The following is a 22,455-nucleotide window of genomic DNA, read 5'->3' as shown; positions in this document are numbered from 1 at the left end:
GTCAAGATGTCAGTAGTTGTATTAAAAAAGCCTATTTTAAAGGACTGTAAAGATTTTCTTTGCAATTTTCTTTGTGACACTTATTTTCATTTCAATAGAGTGTCTTTTTGGGTGAATTCACATTGTACAGTTGAAAAAAGTAGTATTTGTTGTACTTAAAAAATAATGTAAATTACTGTTATACAGTAAAAAAAAAATTGAACGTGATTGTGCCTGCACACATTATGGTAAAAAGAATCTGGGGTTGAAATCTCCTTTGTCATGAAAATGTAGCATGATTTTATTTAGGCTAAGCAAAATTAATTTATTTACTTATTTGTTTTTTGTAAGAAATTTTACTTTTTAAGAGATTCATCATGTGTCTGATAGTTTATTTATTTTTTTTCCTGGGAGGATTTGTCTGCTGTTGCTTTAGCGTTTTATTTTCTGTCACTTTATTTCTTTCATTTAAAAAAAAAAAAAAGTGAATTGTTACATGTCATAGTCAAGAAGCACAATGTTTTGGTAAAAATAGCACATCTTTTAAAGTAAATTAAAAACATTAGGAGAAAGCAAGGTTGAGTACTTCTAAGACGCAGTTTTTCCTGTGATGAAGAGACAATTTAATAATAATAAAAAAAAAAAAAAAAAATTTTTTTTAATAAATAATGTATGATAATAGTTTATTCTGGTGCCCTCAAACAGCAATGCCCGTTTTCTCTTTTGATACCAGAGGAGAAAATGTGATACTGACTTCACATTTTGTTTCCACAGATTGAATTACTGTTTCTCACCTGCACTTTCCTGACCTCAAATCCAAAATGCTTTTTCACAACCTTGAAAATCATGTATGGAATCTCATCCTTTAAAAGAAACCCGAAATCATGCTGTTGATAAAAGTTCTGATTGTAAAATTTCAGAATGACAGACATTAAATAAAGCAAAATGGTTTTATATATAACATGGCAGCAGATATTTAAAGCTGCAGTCTGTACATTTTTTTTTTTGGTAAAAAATTATCCGAAATCAATATTTGAGCAAGTATATAACCAGCCAGTGTTCAAAACCATCGCCTTACTTTAGCCTGTTTCACAACAGTAAGATTATCATAATATTTTCTCATTTGAGTGGTAAGGGTAGGATTTCGCAGGAAATTTGAGCATGCTGTCGCATCATTACATCACGTCTGTAAACATGAAGTTGTTGTCCCGGCTACTAGGCTATCGCATGTGAAGATCCTGCAGGTGGCGCATCGTTTATAGCCTTTTCTCACAGCAGCTGGAATAATTAAATGTATCATTTTGATGTGGATCGTAATCCAGAAAGGATTATGTGTTTATGAAATTAAATTATATTCCAGTTTTAAATGTGCTTCTGATTAATTTACAGATAGCTTGGGGGTACACAAGATTTGTATTTTAAAGACAACCAGTTCGAAGGGAGCATTATTTGCTTTTTGGTTAAAAATAATTTCTTAATATGAAATTCGAATGGTATGACAATTAGAGATTAGACTGTACAGAAATTTAAATCCACACGCTAATACACACTATACTCATAGTCATGCAATGCTGATGTTAACATTAGTAATTTGAGAATAAAGTATAACAGTAATAATAATTTGCACGGTTTGATGTGATATGAGCTAACCGATCTTTTGATTAAATCACCATTGGTAGCATGATTTATTGCAATGCTTTTTTTCCTCAGTTGGTCAGAACAAACGTGGCAGACTTGTTAGTTACTTGTTCAGATGACAATATCTGGTGTAAATTCTTATTTGGGTCTTATATTCCAAGACGTAGGCTAGAATCTGTGATTGCGATGTACAGTAAATATCCACACCGGTGCGGTGAATGACTGCCACACACACACTCCGCAAAACATTAGATTCATCCGCGCTGAAGCACAACCCATGCAAGGAAGATAATTCCACAAACAGCTGCCATTGCAGGTTTTTAAACCGAGATGGTGACAAAGAGCCAAAACAGACTACAGCTTTAAGTTTTCTAAGTTAGTAATTGTCTGATTAAGTTTTCCCAAGTTTATTGACCTGCTGTCTCTCCCGACAGGAGACACTCCCCCTACAGAACGCTTGAGCCAGTGCGGCCTCCGGTGGTGCCAAATGACTATGTCCCCAGCCCCACACGCAATATGGCGCCCATTCTGCAGCAAAGTCCTGTGCGCACTGCATCTGTTAATCAGAGGACCCGCACTTACAGGTACCATTACCCTCATCCTCCAAATCTCTCGCACTGCTCTCAATGTGCATGCATGTCTGTATTTACTGACTTAAAGCAGTTTGGGACCTTTTGGCACCTATAGTGACTGAATGCACATGTATTTATTAGCTAACATTGATTAGTTGGTTTTGCTGCAGAGCTCTTTCACACAGACATCGCATTTCCTCAGCACTTCTAAAACAAGCATCGCTGATTGTCTGCACAATTGCATAATCTGAAACCTTGGCAACCAGTAGCGAGTGACGTTAGCAGTGCTCACATAAACACAACATCAGTCATGGAGGATAAAGACGCCTGAAGATGCTCTCAGATGACTGCAGAGCCTCTCTTTCTCTGACATTCTTCTCTTCTCCCATCTTAAACTTTTCCTTTCTTGTCTGATTTTTCCTGAGGATTTTAAAGATCATGTCCACTACATTGCAGAACAAGCACAGATAGACTCTTGCAGATAGTTCTCTCCGGGTTTTTCCTTTGAAGGTCAGACCTTTTCAGCTGTGTCTGAAATTATGTAACCACTCTCACTTGTTCTCTTTTGATCTCTGTGCCATCTGAAGGGACGCCTGTAACGTCTTCATTTATGCATTTGGCTGACACTTTTAGCTAAAGCGATTTTATGATGTGTGTTTCCTGCGAATCGAACTCTGACCTTGTTGTTTTTAGCGTCCTATCTTTTACTTGTTGAGCAGGAACACTATTCAATACACTATTCAGCTTGAAAACAATCCTAATCATTTCTCATGTTTTCACCCTAAACAGTGAATGTATACTGAAGTCCTCTCGTATGCTCTTTACGACTACCTCTTGTCACTTCAGGATCTGAAAAAGAGCGTTTGGTGCTGTTTTCCCCAGCCCTCTCCCATCTGTCTGCCAGTTGGAAATGTTATTGAACATCTTGGACAAAAATAACAATGTTCGTGCCCTCCCTAAGTTCAGAAGGGCTGATGATTTGAATATATTCAAATTCATGTTTGAGAACACTTAAATATCATCAAACAGAGTTCAGCCTTAAACTTGCATCTAAAGTTGCTGGAGCTTTGTTACTTTGGTAACACACATGATCCTGAAACATTGGATTTGTAGCACTTTAAGGATGGAGATTTTGTGTTGTGTCCAAATCTCCTTTCCCCTCATAATTTTAGAGCTTACAAGGGTGAATTTCATGAAAACTGCCAAGAAAAGACTTGGCCTTAATTCACCCCCCCCAAAAAATCCATTAATAGAAAATACGTATTTTGCATACAGAAAATTATGATTTAATTAGAAAGATAGACTCTTGGAAAGATGGTTGGTTATGCTTTATCTCAAACGTCTTAATTGTTATACAAATATTGTGCAATCCAACAAGTTTTAATGGCTCTAAATAGGCTTTCTTTAAGTTTGCGATGTAAGGGGACTTGGTTCTATGCATTGGTTGTTGATTGGATGGAGGCAGATCTGAATGTGAGCTTGCAGTCGATCATAAAGACCCTGATATACTTCAAGTGAAATCAAAGATCGAACTGCTGTGACGTCATTTCGAACAAAAATTAGGCCAAAAGGAAGGAGTTTGTTTTGGGAGTTCAAATCAGCTTGCCAGGGTTAACTTTTCAGAAGCTTTTTAAACTTTGAACTACCGATGATGGGATGTAAGCTAACAGTAAATCGCTGCTTACATATTTCAAACTTTTTTTTGTACCCCTAAGTGAAAAAATAAAAAAGAATTTTGCTGTGACTAGTTTGGGGCCTCAAGAAAAGAGTTTGAATGAATTAAATAATTAGGAAAAAATCCAGCATCCGTCGCCAGAGAGAATCATTTTCACTGGATGATCAAGCTGACATTTTGATCAAAATTGCAAGGTCAGAATAATATGCATTAATAATATGCATTAAAGACTAGATTAATATCTATTTCATGTGGACTAAGAAAATAATTATTGCTGCTAACTCTAAAGAGGCTGACAGTTAGTTTTTCTCTTCAGCCATTTAATGACTGTCTTGTCATCTGCTTCAGTTCTATATTTGCCTGGCATTGCTCTGTCTTTCTTTTCATCTTAAAGTGTCTCAAGGACCTTCATCTCACTACTGATTGATTTGTGGATTTCTTCTTGCTCTTTCTCTGCATCTCAAGCACATGAGCTCATGCAGTCTGTGCCCCATGTGCTCAGCATTTGTGTATTCAGTATGAGTGCAGGCTATGAGTGTGCTTCTTTCTGTGACTCACAAATGCTGCCATATCATGTTCTTTATGTCATAGACACTGAACCAACCCATGCTGATGTGTGTATTCCTGTCGTGTGTGAGCTGTTGGTTCATCTATGTATGTGTGTGTTTGTGTGGCTTTGTTTGTATGATGTGTGTGTGTTTGAGAGCGCTTATGATTCATCTGTTTTGTAGTCTTTGGATGTCAGTATGTGTATAACATGAGACACGTGTGTGTGAGGTGTGTAATCTTTAGCGTGTGTTCAGCAGCGGGAGCAGTGGCGGCAGTCATCCCAGCAGTCGCAGCAGCAGTCGTGAAAACAGCGGCAGCGGCAGTGTGGGTGTTCCAATCGCTGTTCCCACACCCTCTCCACCCAGCGCCTTTCCAGGTGACATCTTCATCACAGAAAGCACACTTAACAACACGTATACCACTTGCAGTCTGGCTGCGGTCATTTGTTTTTTGATCAGTTATAAAAAGGGCTTGGTATGAGCTAATAACTGGCTTTAAATCAAGATTCAAATGCTAAGAACATTTAATAGGATAGTTGATCCAAAAGATAAAATTCTTTCATCTGTTCACCATCATGTTGCTCCAAATTTGTATTTTTTTGTTTTTATGGAACACAAAATGAGATCAGTTTCCACAGAAAAACTTTTGATGATGCAAGCAAGAACTTATTAAAAATGCATGTAGTTCTTGCCCTTTTATGGTTTTAACTGCTAGAAAAATGTTTTCAAATGTATCGTAAATGTTGTAGTTTTCAGTCAAGATTTCCAGTGAACAACTGCTTGAAATATTGGTCTTCACAAAACTATCGTATAGCTTCAGAAAATGTACATATACTGTAGGTTGGTATAATAACATTCACATTTATATACCATTTATATATGCTATCAACCTATATTCTATCCAAAGTAACTTTTTCCCCGTGTGTTTCCAATGTATTCTCTGGGAATTGATCCCACAACCATCTAAAAAGTTGTTGGAGCTAGAGGAACAATAAAATATAATACACTATTTTTACGGTACTTTTGTACATTTTTCAATTTACTGTTTATTTCTGTGCATTGAAAAAGCATCTTGGATGACATAAGTAAATGTTTAAATTGTTGTATTTTTTTTGGCTGAACTGAAACGAGGAATTTTTGAATGAGATTTGCATATACATCTGATCCTCAAGGGCCACTGTCCTGCAGAGCTTACTGTAGCTTCAACACACCTGCCTGGAAGATTCTAGTCATCCTGAAGACCTTTATTAACTAGTTCCAGTGTGTTAAATTAGGGCTTGATCTAAAATGCTGAAACGTTGCCCTACAAGAGCAAGATTAGCAGCCACTGATATACTTGGTCTTCACAAAAGCTGAATTGTGACCAGATTTTAAGCTCAGTCTTTTTTCTGTCATGTTCTCTGATACTTAAGGCCAAAGTATGCTTCAGTTTTTATGCATATGTGAGGGAATACACACAGTGCATGTGACACAAAGTTTGTCACCAGAATAGTACGTGCACCATCTGATTTTTGTAACCACGCAAACGCTAGCGTATGTGTACAAAAACAAAGTATACTTTGGGCTTAAAGCAAGACATCTTTCTGGCATGCCCCACATTAGTTCCCTTTAAGCGAAATGCAAAAGCATTTCTCATTTGGTTTCCAACCTCCCTCCCCTCTCTCCTTTTTTTTCCCCCTCAGCTGCTGGTGCCAGCACACCCTCAGCTCCAACTAACTCCTCTCAGCCTTCTGTTACGTCCTCCAATTTAACCCCCACACAACCCTCAGCCAACCCCACCTCAATCCCTGAATCTCACCCCGACTCCACTGAGAGCTCTCTGACCCCAGATAATGGCTCTCCTCCCTCTCAACCACCCCTCGCTTCAGCTGAAGCTAGTGCTACATCCAGCACCAACCCTGGGACAGGTGAGTCCACCACTGTCCGGCCCATTTCCAGCCCATCAGTCACACCTTCTGCCCTTGTTTCATCACCCACCTGCTGATACATCACGTTATTCTCTGGTGAATTTTTGGCTTTGTGTCCTACTCATTTTGCTTCCTCATGAGTCTCTCAGGCTGTTTTCATACATTTTCATTGTTTGTTCCAACTCAAACATTGTCGTTTTAATCACTGATAAAAGTACCACTGCGACTTCACTGGCAGAGAAAACAGATGCAAACTTTTTGCTTGAATACAACAGTTTTTTTTTTTTACGTGTTGCATTATTTTGAGTGTCATGTTAGTTAAATACAAGTTGATTAATCGTTTTTGATATTTCTCTGGAATCCTGCAGTGATGATGTAATTTTGTAGGCGTTAGCATCAACCTGGTTCCCCTGACGTAAACACAGTAGGATTTTTCCGTTAATAAATAATTCCAAAAATAAGCTCTGTGGCCAGCAGAAATGTATTATTTTTACACCTCTTATTCATCAGGATATTCGTCACAAATACTTTTTTTTTAAATCAATTTATGAAGTCATTATACAATTGCCAAAAGTAAAAACCTAAACGTAGAGTATAAATAAAGTACACCATGATCACATGACTTCAATGCCACTACCATTATGCTTATTTAAAAAAAAAAAGTTTTGAGTTAGAACAATTTGTCAAGAGCATGTAAAAGCTTTAAAGAATTACATATTACGTATCAAAATTACATATAATCAAAAAATAAAACATGAAAATATTTTGAGCTTGTATTGACCACAGACCTTATTTTAGGCATTTAACCAAAAACATAAAAAAACTGACTTGGGGACAGTGGAACCAGAAGTGATTAAATGCATACTTGTTTCCAGGTTTTGGCTTAGAAAAATCTATAATTCCAGTTGGTGCCGATAGCCTTGTGGGCAGGGTGCCGACATACAACCTGTCACGCTACAGGCCAGATTGTTCATAGCGATTGTGAACCATCCTTGTGAAATTGTACTGCTGTTATCAAATGTACTTTGGTCCACACCAAAAAGATCTAGTGAGAAAACCTCCTTAGTCCAGATCAGTTTAAATGTCATTTTCATGACATTCACGCTCAATGTCAAAATGCTTGTTTTTTTAATGTTCTGACTGTAGACCTCTCAACGGTTCTCTCATTTATTTTTTGACTGTTAACAGGGAATAAAGGTGTTATGTTTGTGATCAGTCTGCAGTCAGTGTTTTCTCCATCTCATGGCTGTGTTGTTCATGCAGGTGGTCCTCAGTTCTACAGCATGAACAGGCCCGTCCCCAGGCAGGTCGCGCCCACAGTGGGGGGTTCACTGCCGTATCGCCGGCCGGCTTCAATCTCGGGTCAGACTTCCACGCCCCCCAGCCAGCCGAACGGAGGGCCCTATTACAATCAGAGCCAAGGTACTGCTCTCACTATTCAAACCCGACATCTTTCAGAATATTTATTCTGGTGATTCGTCAAAGGCAGTTTCATTTGTTTGCTGACATGGACCCCCAACCTGCAGTCTGCTTTCTTTTAACATTTGTATTTGACACACCATCATACCTTTGCTTTATCGCATTCATTTTTTATTTTTTGTAGTAACATCTTTCTCATCAGGTTCTTAATGATAATGTGCAGTTAACATAGTTAGATTGGTGCTTTGATGTATAAATGGGTTAGTCTTTGAACTCTCTAGCTGGTGTAGATTCACCCTTCATCCTTTCTGCTCCAAGGTGACCACTTCCTGTTTGTCAGACAGTGTTTGCACACTAAACTAACTGCCGACTGTCTTCTGTTTTTCCCTTTCACATTCACCTTCTTTATCTTGGTTCATGCTCACACACTCCCCCCTTCCTCTGTTTCTCTGTGCTTTTTGTGGTCTTGTGGACTAGCCTCAGTGGCCCCCCCTCCCCCCTCCGTACTGCAGATCACACCCCAGCTTCCACTGACGGGTTTTGTGGCTCGCGTACAGGAAACCAGTAAGTGGCTTTGAACTTCTCTGATGAGACCCTCCTGCGTTCAGAGACACTCATACACACGCTCAGCTCAATGTGGCTTCTCATCGCAAGACATGCTATTGAAAGCATGAAAATATATCCTAGTTTCAGGGCTGTCAATTGATTAAAATCTAGCTGTTTTTATAAATTAAAAAGTCTTTATTAGTAATTATATTTATGTTATATGTAACCATGGACAACAAAACCAATTATAAGGGCCAGTTTTTTGAAAGTGATAATTATACATCATCTGAAAGCTGATTAAATAAGTTTTCCATTGATGTATGGTTTGTTAGGATCGGACAATATTTGGCTGAGATGCAACTATTTGAAAATCTGGAATTTGAGGGTGCAAAAAAATTAAAATATTGAGAAAATAGCGTTTACAGTTGTCCAAATGAAGACCTTAGCAATGCATATTATTAATCAAAAATTAAGTTTTGATATATTTAAAGGTATCAAAATTAAGAATGTTTTAGGCAGCCCTCCTTTTTAAGAGAATTTTACATATGCCCTATGGGTGTAACAATATATTGTAGATATATGAGCATTAATGTTTATTCAGTGTTATTAAGAAATTAAACTAATAAAATAAAGTAAAATATTTAAAACTTCTTAAATGTATATAATCAGTGCAAGCTTATGTGTCTAACGTAATTCTGTAGTTTTAAAGGACCAAGTCCAAACTCAATTGTGTTATGCACGAGTGTAGTGTTACACCCCAGCATTACAGTACATACTGTATTATTTTCATAGGTAATACAAAACAGTCCTTTTGTATGATATATTAAAGACAGGCTGATTGCATTCTTTTTTTTTTTTTTTTTACACACAGGTGCATTCATGTATGCTCTGTCTGTCTGTCTGTCTGTCTGTCTGAGAATATTAGTAGTCAAACTTACATCACTGTTTCTTTCTCACAGTAAAACATTTAAACATCCATATCATAATTTACTTCTTGTGCTTTCTGCATGGATCCATGAGCTTGCATGGCCTTACCGTCTAAATGATTCCTGGTCCGTGAGTGTCCTGTTCATTTCTCATCTCACAGTTTCAGATGCGCCTCCCCCACCTCCCCCTTCAGAAGAGCCGGTGTTTGAGGAGACACAAAACCCAGTTCCACCTCCAGAAGACTATGAGGAAGAGGAGTCTTCTGTGGTGGAATACAGTGACCCTTACGCTGAAGAAGACCCACCCTGGGCTCCACAAACATACTTGGAGAAAGGTACACTGAACATATTTTGATGAAATGTTGGTTTGTAAATCCTATTTGACCACTGGTAACTACTGTATTATAACTGCTGCACTTCACGGTACTGTGGACACATTTAAAAAAAATGGTAATTTTAATAATAAAATTCAGTAAACTGTTTACAAGAATAATGTTAAAGGTGCAATAGGTGATTGTCTTCAGAAACATTTTTTGTTATGCTGGTTAAAAGTCTCTTCACATCCCGATAGCAATCATTAAATTAAGTGGTCTAAATACATTTATATGGTATATGATTTTATATATTCTTGGAAAGGCGTAGGATCGAGAAATGTTTGTCCAATCAAAACTCGTCTGGTCTGTTTGCGTTTGTGCATTCAGGAGGCGTGGCTTTGAACAGCGATTTGCAGGGAGGGTGGGACGTTCGCTTTCAGTGCTAAGGCTAAAGTTAGCATTTTCTAAGATCTACTGCACCTTTGTCATCGCTCCACTGCAGTGATTAGGAGCTATTAAGAAAAAAATAAAAAATAATGTAAACTTTTAAAATGATCTATTACTATGGTATCAAAGTTTTTAAATATTTATTATGTATATTAATATAAATGAGTTCATGCACAACTGATTATACTAGTCGAGCAAGTAGCTGGGTCAGATGTTTACCTTGTGTAAATAACAGTTTGGATCAACTTGATTCTGCACGTTTCCACATTTTTAAAATGATATCCATCTATTTGAGAGATAAAATGCAAGACAAAATCTTTTTAAATTATAGCATTTAAATTTTCCTATTTTAAAATAGGGTATTTAAATAATAAAAATAATAAATAGGAGATTATTTTCCTACTTTCAAATAAAATGTATACATTTATTAATTGTCCAACAATAATAAACAGCTGTTTACAGCTGACAATCATGAAACTGACCATGTGTTCCTCGGTTAGTAGAATCACAGTACTCTCCAAATGCATGAAATTTATCACAGAGGTGCAATGCAGATTTGTTACAGATGTCCCCATGTGCATTTGGACAATTACTCTCCAAATAGAACTTCATTCATTACTGAAAGAATTATCAAATTAGCACAAAAATGTAACAAAAACGCATGGGATTTGTAGAACTAAATGATTGGCACTCAAATTCCCACATGGTTTGGGCCGATAACCTTATGGGCAGTGTGCCGACCCGTTGCGCTACAGCTGTCCCGAGTTCGAATCCCGACTCGAGGACCTTTCCTGATCCTGCTCCCTATCTCTCTCCCACTTCACTTCCTGTCAGTTCTGATCTGTTCTATCATAATAAAGGCAAAAATGCCAAAAATAAATCTACATGGGCCTCGTAATTTGTAAATTGACTGTCTCTTTGTTGTTCCTGTTTCAGTGGTGGCAATCTACGACTACATGCAGGACAAGGAAGATGAATTGTCTTTCCAGGAGGGGGCCATCATCTATGTCATTAAAAAGAATGATGATGGCTGGTTTGAAGGTGTAATGAGCGGCACTACAGGACTCTTCCCTGGAAACTACGTAGAGTCCATCATGCACTACACGGAGTGAGAGTGTCCTCAGTCTCTCCCCCAACCCTCGAGGCCCACCAGCGCTAATCTTACACTGCAGAAGAGTGCATGTGTGCATACAAACCATGCTAATAACACGCCGTGAGACTTCAGAGATGAGAGGTGCAACTGAAAAGAGGAAGCGATGTGAAGCTGAACATCCAGACTTTTGCACCAAGGACTGAGGAAACACTATTAGAGAAATATATAACATTATATGAATACAAGCCAATAATATGTTTACTGTTGAATGAAGGATACAGAGTTTGAAGTTCAGGATATGCATAAGCTAGATTTAGTGTGGGTACATTTTTTATTTTTCCATATATCTTAACCTTTGGTCATTCCACAGCATTGCAGTGTTTTGGAAGGCAGCACGGGGGCTGACTGATGTCTCTGAAATGGATTTGTTTTTTGAACGACCTGAGGTGGGTTCAGGGTGTGCTTTACAGTGAGGTCACACTCAAAAAAGGAGTTCATTACATCCATGTTGTGTTTTAAGGTACAAGGAAAGTGTGGAACTGAACCGAAAGAGTGAATATAGAGAAGTAGCTTTCTATTTATTAAATATTGTGACAGCTCAAGGTTTTTTAATTTGTCTCTGTAAAGTGTTTTGATTAAGTAATTGTTTGATTTATTCTCTCCCATCTAATTAAAATCAGTTTGAGCCAGATTGATGATATAGGAAATATTTGCACAAAGGTCTCACCTTGGTTTTACTTTTTTAACTGAATTATTAAATATATTTAATATGTTTATTCATTTCCCCCCTCCATGAGAATCGGTCAGCCCCAACACACATGCAGTACTAGACATATCTAATAACCTTGTGAACTTAAAACTATTACTTTTTTTGTTTGTTTTACATTTAAATATTGTCATGATGCTAACCATTTGGTTAATATTTGATAAGTGTATGTAGTGCTTCATAGACTGCATGCTTAATGAAAATAAACTTATTTACATTTAATTTTTCTTTTCTTTTTTTTTTTTCCTTTCACATTTTATTTATAGGGTTCCCACAATCATGGAAAACCTGAAATATCTGGAAATGTTAAACTAGTGATTTCCAGTCTTCTAAATATTTTCTACAGTTGTTCTGAAATATTTCATCAGTTAAAACCCCAACTATGCCTGCATTAAACATCTTTCTGGTTGTGGGACATTTTGAGAGGTTTACACAATAATATAGTTTGTCTATTCCTTCATGTTAGTACCTGACATTGAAAAATCATCCAATAAGCATGATCATCTAGAAAGGTTGCGAAAAAAAAATGTTAAAAAGTGTTAGAACCCCATATTTAATTAGTTCATCGCGTTTTTGTTCTTGATGACCTCTTCTACCCAGTTTGAGACATTCATGTTACATGGACAGTAAGTCCAAACATTACAGTATTAATCTGGGTGCTCTTTAAGTGTTTATGCTCAATATATTGTGCCATTTTGTAGTATTATTGAAATGTGTATAAGCTACTATTTGACAATCACGGATCTCTTTCTCTCCAGCTACTAAAAGAGTTTTCATTTTGCTGATCCTAAAATAAGCCAGCCTTCAGTGCGTCTCCATAGTGAACTTTCATTTGAATCTTATGTAAAGAACAGATGGAGGTTGTTTAAAGCAGGGTAGAGCTAAGTGAGCGTATCTCTCTCTCTACCCAGCAATACCTAGCAAAATGTGATGTTTAGAGGGATGATTTACCTCTGTCTGAAAGCACATCACTCTAAACACCAGTGTTGACAGATATTTTAATGAAGAGTAATTTTTGTAAACAATTAAACCCATTAAGTCTATATTCTTATGTGCAAATATGTGTCTATATATAACTAAATAAAAGTATGGACATCAGAATTTCCATGTGTGAGTGGATGAAACTAATGTGCAAAATCTCTAACGTTAAATGTAAACTTTCTTTTTCCCCGTTACTAGAACTTTCCATGTGAATTGTCTGATTGCTCTTCCAAAATGGACACAAAAGTGTATAGATCCTGATATTTTTCAAAAGTGAAAAATTGTGCTTATGGTAAGCTGCACAATTTTTTTCGACTTCTTCCCATGCTGTCTTGTGTTGCGGGAGTTTATAGTGAAATGTCTTCTCCTCAGATGGTGGTGTTATATTGCAGAGCTCATGTTTGGGATACACGCCCATGTTCTTTTTCAGACTTGCGTAACTTGGCAGCGAACAGGGGTCCAGATGGCTTGAGACGTACGTAAGATTGCTGGAGGTTTGCACACTCAGACGCCCACAGGCTGTTAGCTGCAGAGACCGAGAAGAAGAGCACTTATTCTGCTTTGATGAAGCTATGAGATTCTCAACATATTTATATCTTATACAGGCCTTTTCACATCTTTATATAGTGTTATTTTATTTTTAAAGTAATAAATAGAGCTGCAGTATTCACACAGCAAAAACTGCAACTAAGAGGAAGTGAATGTTTGTGTGGAAGTGTGAAAATCAAACCTCAGCTCCGTGAAATGTGTCCATGGTGTGAAAACACGATATCAAATGAGCAGCTCTGTTTAGTCTGAATCAAAAGTGAGGAGAGAAAAATGCTTTAGAGACGGCAGAATATTGATCATTCCGGTTTCCTGTTGTTATATAGATGATATCCACGTGAGTCTGGAGTTATAGCCCAAGGATTACATCTCAGTAACTACTTGTACGTTTGTTTCAAATCCGGATAATGTAGAAATTCCACTGTTGTCATAATTTTACTATAACGGTTTGGTAACAAGTGAATAAAACCACATTAAGACAAGATTCAGCTATACTAAACTCTATAAAAAAAAAAAAAAAAAATGTTTCCAGGACAAAAGGATTGATTAGGTTTTGGCAGGCTGCCATGTTTTATATAATTTCATACAATTAATTAAATCTTTTAGCCAAAAATGTTTTGTTACCTTCAACATTTTCTTCTTTTTTTAATGATTGATTTTTGAATGCTTTATGGAATACTTAACCCAAAAATGAAAATTTGTTTAGTTTTTATTTTCTTCATCAGAACAGATTTGAAGAAAAGTAGCATTACATCACTTGCTCACCATTGGATCTTCTGCAGTGAATGGGTGCCGTCAGAATGGGAGTTGATTACAAAAAAATAAAAAATAATAATAATAATCCACACAACTGCAGTCCAACCACCTCAGTCTCTTGTGGCTCCCTTTAGCTGCTCAAACACATCCTATGTCTCTGAATTTCAATTTACCACTGATGAAAATTATGTATAAATTAAGGACAATGAATGATAAAAATACATGACAATCATTGTTTAAAATTTTTTATGTACATAATTTTGCTCAAGCCATGTTGACATCTCAAAAGCCACATATATGCAGCCATTGTGAAATTATAATCCAGCATTTTCAGACTCTGAACCACAATGACTTCAGGTCTTATGAAAAGCTCAATTAAAACTCCAAAGCATTTACACTCGTGGTTAAAGCCAAGGCAGGGCTTGTAATATTACATCACTGGAAGATTGTTTACTTAGTGGAGAAAAATCCCTTCACATAGTGAGAACAGCAAAAGTGAGTTACAACAGAAATACAGAAAAAAGATGACACCAGCCTACATTCTGCTGATCTTCATTCAGTGCTGCTCTGTCTCAGGTAAGAAAACATTCATGATTTAATCTAAATAAAGAATCACTGTAAATATTATATGGATGTAATAATGACTTCAATCCTTTAGTCATCAACAATCATAGTGCTTAATATCATTATTGCACGTCTGGAAAATATATATAAATATTTTAATATGTGTAATGTACACCTTTCAGCATTCAGAAAAGAGGTACAAAAGTTGTCAGTACCTTTTTAAGAGGTAACTTTTTTTTCTCTCTTATTCTCCCCTAAAAGATGCATATTAGTAGTACATTAAAGATAAACCTACATATTAATACCTGAGGTAATAGTTCCTACAAGAGAAGTTACTGTTCCAGTGACAGATTTTTTTTTTCTGAGTGACCTTTTTCTTTCTGTCTTTCTTTCTCTCCCTTATTTTAAGCAGAAGATGAAATTAATATTTTTATTCTGCAAGGACACATTAAATTGATCAAAAGTGACAGTAAATGCATTTACAAAAAAGTTAGAAAATATTTTGGGATATTTAGCCTATACTAATATTGCTTTAAATAAATGATATTCTTTTGAACATTCTATTCATCCAAACATCTTGGAAAACAATATTATTCAAAATGTTCATGGAAACAATAGGCTACAGTTTCCATGAAAATATTAAGCAGCTCAACTGTTTTCCACACTGATAATAATACAAAATGTTTTTAAGCAGCAATTTAGCATGTATTATTTCTGAAGAATCAAATGACAATAAAGAATGGAGTAATGGCTGCTGAAAATTCAATTTTGCCATCACAAGAATAATTACATATTAAAATTATAAAGTATTTTAAAATACAAAAATATGGTATAAACTGGAATAATATTTCTAATCTAATTTATCAAATAAATGCAGCCTGCTGATAATAATATGTGCTTTTGTGAAAAAGAAAGAACAAAATGCTTCTATTTGATCTGCCAACAACAAATCAGCAAAATTCGAGCAGTTTCTCACAGTGCACTGCTGTCCTCTAGTGGTTATATGAACCCAAGTCAACAAAGAACTGGGTTACACTTCACCCTCGCTAAAAAAAAAAAAAAAAAAAATTACAAAGAAACAAACATTATGCGGCCAATATATAGCTACTTGCCCTCGTTCAGCTTCAAATCCGTATGCTGTTTTTATTAAACACAAAAGTTATTAAGTTATTAAAAGTTATTAAACACAACATTCTTGACGTCTGGCAAGCTTCAAAGTAAAAGCTTCATAAATTTAGGTTAATTTTAGCTTAAGGCCCGTTCACACCAAGAACGATAAATATAAAGATAACTATAAAGATAACGATATTAGCGTCCACACCTGCGAACGATATCTTCTGTTTATTCTAAGCGCACGCTCGTCTGGCACTTTAAATTCTCAAGCTCGTTACAGCAGGATCGATTCTGATTGGCTGCCAATTTTTTATCGTTCATCAGCTGGAAAAAAATCGTTTTGAAAGTGATTCCAACGATATCGTTTTTCTTAGTCTTTATCGTTATAGTTGTGGTGTGGACTCTGCTGTTCTTTAATACTGAAAACGATTTTTAGAACTATATCTTTATCGTTATCTTTATACTTATCGTCCTTGGTGTGAACGGGCCTTTATTAGCCTAAAGTTTGAGTTTGTAACTTCTGACAAACGATTTCAATAAGAGTATATTCTGTTTTTTTTTTATTATTTTTTTATTTTTTATTTTGCTTGTCACGCATTGTCAGCTTACTAAATAGCCTAAATAACTTAGAAAATCAAGGAAGTTGACCTCCCTGCTGAAAAAAAACAACAATATAAACCATCCAAAAAAATAAAAAATTCTAATGTTTTCTCTATAAAAACCATTATAAACATGGCAAACATCAACTTTTAACCATTGTATTTTGAGACATATTCCATTAAGATTAGTGATTTTAACAAGCCACCGATAGAAGGCGACCAATTTCCAGTAGAGACCAACAGGCACAGTTCCCATTATATAACCAGTGAAACCATTACAAACTGTGATGCTTTCTCTTGTTTTTTCAAACATTAAAAATGCTATTCTTTCAAAATAGTATTAAACAGATTAAATGACAGACTCATTTGATCTTTGTCATCGAAGATCACACCGGGACGTGATAATACATATGATTTCCTGCTTGATTTCAGAATAAAGGAGACAGTCTGTCTGAAATATACTACCAGGAGACCATACAGGAATAGTTGAGATTTCAAACAGGGACGTCTTGCGGTAAGACAAGGTTAAATGTTTTTACTGTCTCCCTTCTGGTTGTTGCAGGTCACACATACACTTCAATAATACCAACATCATACCAAGATATTTCTCACCTTTTCTTCTCTTTCTCAAGTAAAAGAAATTGTGCTCCAGTCTTGTGCGTGTTGGCAGCATTTCTGTAGCTCCTCTGGGCATCAGTTGTCTGGCTGATACAGCTGCTTCTGGGTCCAGCTCTGAGTCCAGCAGTGAAGAGGTCATTATCCAGCGGACAGGACGGGTTCCTCTGAGCTCTTTGTCTTCAGGACTCAGGGAGTTTAACTGTTCCAGATTACTACCGTGATTTCATAAAATGTGATTAAAATAGACAGACAAACAGATAGACCTCCAACTGATGTTTCAAATAAAACAGTAACTTTCCACGAAATTGTTTTGCTTTAAAAAGATACATTTTCAACCAAGAAAATACTATAATCAAATAATTATCTCCTTATACAGTATATCTGTATATTCTGTGGTAAACAAACAAGGAGTGTCTCTTATAAACTTAAATATGTAAAATTAAAATTAAAAGTGTGTGTAGTTAATTGCTGCGGTATAGCCTTAGTCTCTTGTTCAACATTCAACCCAAGCCACATTCTTTTACAGTTCCATCATAGTTTAATCAGACATATAAACGTGTGCAACACATATTTGTAGCTAGCTATATTTGTAGATTTTTAAAACATTATCCATGTATAATATAGAGCGTATGGTCCATAATGGACTAACATTGTTATTCATTGTAAATCAGAGGATTCAGCATAAGAAGCTTTTAATTGTATGATGATAATGGACCATCAAAATAAGAACTTGGACAACATTCTGTGTGATTTACACATTTATATTGTTCAGTTTAAATGTAACAGACATTTACTTCCCCATTTATTTAACTAAAGGTTCCTGACTTTAAGAAGCAGCATTAGCTCTGTACTCCTCCCTGTAAAGAGAACTCTATCTGTTCCTACATTTCATTGCTCAGCCTTTCAAACTGAAAGTCTTTTGGAGATGCAAAACTAACAGGTACATGTTTTCTCAACATACGCATTCAAGTTTGATAGAGGGATGACAATGATAGTAGGCACACAGTGAATTTTTTGCATTGTAAGTCAGGTAAACTTGACATGACACCTTTTATTTTGTGGCTATGGTCTTAAAACCCTACAAAGTGCTCAATCTTAGGCAACCATACTATGGCAGCATGCATGCTAGATTAACGTCAATACATTGTGGCATTGCCATGACATGAGAAATAGATGTTCCAGATATGTGACACTTTAATACAGCACTGAGTATAGACAGAGGTTAAAATAAGGAGAACGACATCACTTCCTAGTGTGTGTTTGACCCATGCAGAGCTAACGCACATTGATAAAGTCAGGAACTGCAGCTGTATGTACAGATAGATAGCAATGTAACCAACATAAACAGACATCACATCCCTTCCCATTCACAGGCCAGCTACACGCTGAGATGTACTCAAGCGGCAACAGGCTCATTTTCATCTTTGTCTAACATTTGGACATCTTCATGAAAAGTAAGGGTCCACAGCGACACAACATAACAGATTTATCAATAACAATGGTAGCTGTTTTTTTGTTTGTTTTTTTACTTTCTTGACATTTTAAGTGGAAGTTTCTAAACCATTTAAATTAAATGTGGAAAGTTTGGTAGAATACTTCATTTAGAATGTATGCTACACAAGTGCTATTCCCTCATTGGGATTTGCACATCTATTGACAAGCCAGGGCAGCACTATTACCAGGCCAGGCCCTTGCTGTTTTTCTGAGAGTGGATCAACCAAATCACTCAGACGAAATGCGCGCACGCACACACACAAGCATCGGTTCAACAACCCTGATTTTCTATTCACGTTTAACGTTTACAGTCAAGGGTTTCAAAACTAAACTTTAAAATAAGAATATATTTCAGGTATTAAATAATTTCATATAAAAAAGTACAAGTTCCCTCCCACCCCACTGTTCCACATATATATTTTATCCACTTTCCTCACAGCAGTGTCCATGCAGTACCTATAATAACGAAGTCAGTCTCTTTTTCTCAGATTTGTTATTTTTTTGTATATCTGCTACACTTAAAAGCAAAGCGGCACAAATACGCAGAGAAGCTTATGTATAGATGGTTTGGCTTTTTCATATTGTGGTTATAATCTGGGGTTAAAATGAGTAGTATTTTAATGCAGACGTTACTGCTGTTGAAAATAAATGTGGAAAAGAAGAGTGGCATATCCATACTCAGCACATGTCCCAACTACCAATCACTTGTCAGTTTAGTGTTTTGGTCCCGTTTGGGTGGAGCCGGCGGAGGACCCCGCCGTAACGTTGCATAGCCTGAGATATTGGCACTCATATATCCGCCCTTTTTTTGCTGGCCCAGCAGCAGCTCTGGAGGAGGGGGCGGAAGGGCCATATCGTCCATGGTGGTTACTGGCTCCAGCTTGCCCGAGATTCTCGAGGACGTGAGGGAGCCATGTCGAGTCATGGACTTCCTTTTGAGAGTTCTGTTGAGGTCTTCCAAGAAGTTGGGCTGGACTGACAGACTGGCCTTGGGGGAAGTTGGTGGGATCTGAGAGTTAAAAGAGGACAGAGGCATTTGTTGAGGAGGTGGAGAAAGGGCAAGTGGCTCGGGTGGGCCACTGCTGCGGCGGTGCATAGTCGGAGGGGGCATTTTCTTCAAGGAGCTTTGCTTCCGTGAGGATGTGGAGCTGGAGGAGTGTTGGGGTTGAGGGTTCACCACGGCCACTTTGGGAGCCCCGGTGTGCAGTTCTGATGGGAGAGGTGGAGGAGGCAGGAGTTCTGAGTCTGGCGGCGGAGGGGGAAAGTCACATTCGGGAGGAGGAGAGGGGAAGTCCGAGCTGGATTGCTGATATTGACCTGGCTTCCCCTGGAGAGCCAGAGGCAGATTAGCCAAGTTGATTTTGCCTGGTTTTAGTGGTGCACGAGGACCTGCGGAAGAGTCCTTGGAAGGTGATCCTGTTGTAGAGGATGGAGTTGAGAAGGAGCTGGGTGGGGCTTGACTGGTTTGGGCAAACATGCTAACCAAATCCTCCACTTTCTTGGACTCCTGGTACTCAACAGAAGAGGTGGACTTCATACTGGAGTTGCGGTGTGGAGTTGGAGGGGGCTTCTTCCCTCCTGAACCAGTAGAAGAATTTGATGACGTCGATGGGGACTTCTTGATTGGTGATCCAATCTTGCCAGAAGGCTGTGGGGTAGGAGGGGGACTTGGAGCAGGAGGTGGAGGGAATTCAAGGGTACTCTCTGGTGGGGGTGGAGGAAATTCAGGAGATAGTGGTTGAGCTTGGCCCCCTGGCTGCCATTTTGGTTTGGATTTTACCACAGGAGGAGATATGGGACCTTTGGATCCATCAGGAGCATCAGGGAACTGGTTTACAATCTGCTTTACAAGTGATTGGGTGGGAGAGATGGGGGCAGATACAGATGCAGCTTTGGAAGAAAGGCTATATTGCTTGGGAAGGGTGGGTGGAGGTTGATTGGGGCTGTGACCACTGGAGAGGCTTTGCTGTTTCTTCATGGTGGCCGGAGGGGTTGGAGACAAAGAAGGTGGCACAGGGGAAATGGGGGAAATGCCGTGGGCGGGTTTCGGAGCCGTTTGGGGCGGAAAACCACCAGTGAATGTTTTAGGTGGGGCAGGTGGACCTGACTGCTGAGGGGGCGGAGAGAAACACACTGGAGGAGGTGGCGGAGGCTCTTCATCTTGTTGGACAGGTGAGAAGTCATAGGTCATATTAGGGAACTTTTGAGCTAAGAACTGCTGGAGCCCATTGGTGCTGAGGGGAGGTGGGTATTTTAACTGTTCTGGGGGTGGTGGTGGAGGCAAGTAGCCATTGCTGTGTAGGTGAGGTGGGGGTGGCAGCTGGTCTTCCTCTGGAGGTGGGAGGGCAGCGTATTGGGGGTTGAGGGGGGCATGCTTCAACACCGCCATGGCTGACCCTGGCAGTGGCATCTCTGGAGGAGGTGGTGGTGGGGGCGGCGGAGGACTGCTGGCAGTATCTGCCATATTATTCATTTCAGGTTTGAGACACTGTGGGGGTGGTGTTGGGGGCATAGGTTGCTGCTGTGCTGCCAATAAGGGGGTCTGTTTGTAATGATTTGGAGCCTGGGAGATGTTTTGCAACCTAGCGAGGGTGCTGTATTTAGTGAACATAACAGGGGTGGAGTGGTGCGTGGGGTTGGGGAGAGGGGGAGGTGGTGGGGGAGATGGTGGCGAGGAGGGGGACACTGGGGACACACCACTGTAGCTGCTACGAGATTGGAGAGATTGGGGCAGTTGGGTAAGTTGTAGAGGGTAAGAGGCTCTAGCAGGCTGTGCTGGTGGGCCATCCATTCTCATCTGTGGAAATGACAAATGACAAAAGTTATTCAATTAGAACAGATCTAGCTCACATCGATTTTTATTGTTTAGAAGGATATAAGTGGTGTGCAACGAGATATTATGCAGACAGTGCAATTAAAAGTGTGAAATAACATGAAATGTTATAAGGTATTAAGGGGGGAGCCAAGAACTGTTAGTATTAATTGAGATCTGCTCTGCCAAACACTTTTGTTCTTACTACATAGAATCATTGAGATGTAGAGCTCAGACAAAAAAAAAAATCACCAATTAAGACAACAGCAATTCAGTGTGTGCATAAAAAACAGTTATCCTGTATTTTTGTTGTGCTTACCTTCTCTAACAATACCTGTCATTTATAACACACACTAAACCTCATTTAATAGGTTATTCAAAACAGAACACCAGTGCGCTGTCTGTTCACAGTTAACAAAAACTATATCAGTAGGAGTCTCACATCAGTCCCCAATTACCCAGCATTCAAAAAACAACTAAGTTGAACTGCCCACCACACACATCATATCAGTGGTTAGTTGCTTTAGAGGTTCACATGTGAGGATTATATCAAATATAAACAGCTAGAGTGTGAGGTTTTATCACACTCCTAACCTCAATCCCCACCAGTGTATAGCCTTTCCAGACTTGACATTCTCATCCTGGGTAGACAAACAGAGAGGGGACCAATTAACAAGTAATATATCTGGGGACAGTGCAATACAAGTAATGTCCCACAATTACCCAAAGGGTCTTAATTGTAGCTTAAATTGCCCTTGTCCTCTTAGTAATTAAACTTAACACTACCAAGACGTAGGTGACAATATGCCATATCCTACTTCAGCAAATTCCACTGACAGAGCAATTTAATTAAACTGGACAAAATCAGAACTATAATTATATCAATGACACCATCAAACCATACAAACCTCATTGTTTTCTGCTTAGTGTATGCATATATTTTCTTTCCGGTTTTCATTACAACTAATATAAAACAGATGAATGCTGATTGGCGTGTTGTACATATTGTGAACCCTGTTTCTTGAATATAATATTGCAAACAATGGTTCTTTTAAAATGGATTAAGACACAGAAGAGATGATAATGACACCATGATGAAGAAACAGATTGAAACAAAGCAGAGCAAGTAAAGAGACTAGTAA

General features: G+C 38.0%; 2 protein-coding genes and 1 long non-coding RNA gene across 17 annotated transcripts in view; 1 reads left to right on the top strand and 2 right to left on the bottom strand.

The window, feature by feature from the left end:
• The window catches only part of abi2a (abl-interactor 2a), a 39,520-nt gene extending 26,589 nt beyond the window's left edge, over positions 1–12,931 (top strand). For 2 of the 12 annotated variants that reach the window (XM_042730975.1, XM_042730973.1), the window contains 7 exons: positions 2,052–2,201; positions 4,671–4,789; positions 6,095–6,319; positions 7,583–7,741; positions 8,216–8,302; positions 9,372–9,545; positions 10,908–12,931. In XM_042730975.1, coding sequence (XP_042586909.1) covers positions 2,052–2,201; positions 4,671–4,789; positions 6,095–6,319; positions 7,583–7,741; positions 8,216–8,302; positions 9,372–9,545; positions 10,908–11,083 — 1,090 coding nt within the window. In that variant the 3' untranslated portion in view covers positions 11,084–12,931. Of the gene's footprint in view, positions 1–2,051; positions 2,202–4,667; positions 4,790–6,094; positions 6,320–7,582; positions 7,742–8,215; positions 8,303–9,371; positions 9,546–10,907 lie in introns of all 12 variants that reach the window. The other 10 variants (XM_042730974.1, XM_042730972.1, XM_042730980.1 and 7 more) reach the window with 6 other exon arrangements.
• Positions 12,360–13,867, bottom strand: LOC109096646. Its single transcript, XR_006155581.1, has 2 exons — positions 13,542–13,867; positions 12,360–13,337 (listed from the first exon to the last, which is right to left on the bottom strand). It is a non-coding gene; the product is annotated as an uncharacterized LOC109096646 (long non-coding RNA).
• Positions 13,868–18,183: 4,316 nt separating this feature from the next.
• The window catches only part of raph1a (Ras association (RalGDS/AF-6) and pleckstrin homology domains 1a), a 63,298-nt gene continuing 59,026 nt past the window's right edge, over positions 18,184–22,455 (bottom strand). For all 4 annotated transcript variants that reach the window (XM_042730968.1, XM_042730971.1, XM_042730969.1 and 1 more), the window contains one exon: positions 18,184–21,298. In XM_042730968.1, coding sequence (XP_042586902.1) covers positions 19,196–21,298 — 2,103 coding nt within the window. In that variant the 3' untranslated portion in view covers positions 18,184–19,195. The remainder of the gene's footprint in view (positions 21,299–22,455) is intronic.

Source organism: Cyprinus carpio, chromosome B9, assembly GCF_018340385.1.
Source record: "Cyprinus carpio isolate SPL01 chromosome B9, ASM1834038v1, whole genome shotgun sequence".
Lineage (NCBI taxonomy): Eukaryota > Metazoa > Chordata > Actinopteri > Cypriniformes > Cyprinidae > Cyprinus > Cyprinus carpio.
Note: the sequence above shows the minus strand (reverse complement) of the source record. Positions and strands in the feature narration are given on the sequence as shown.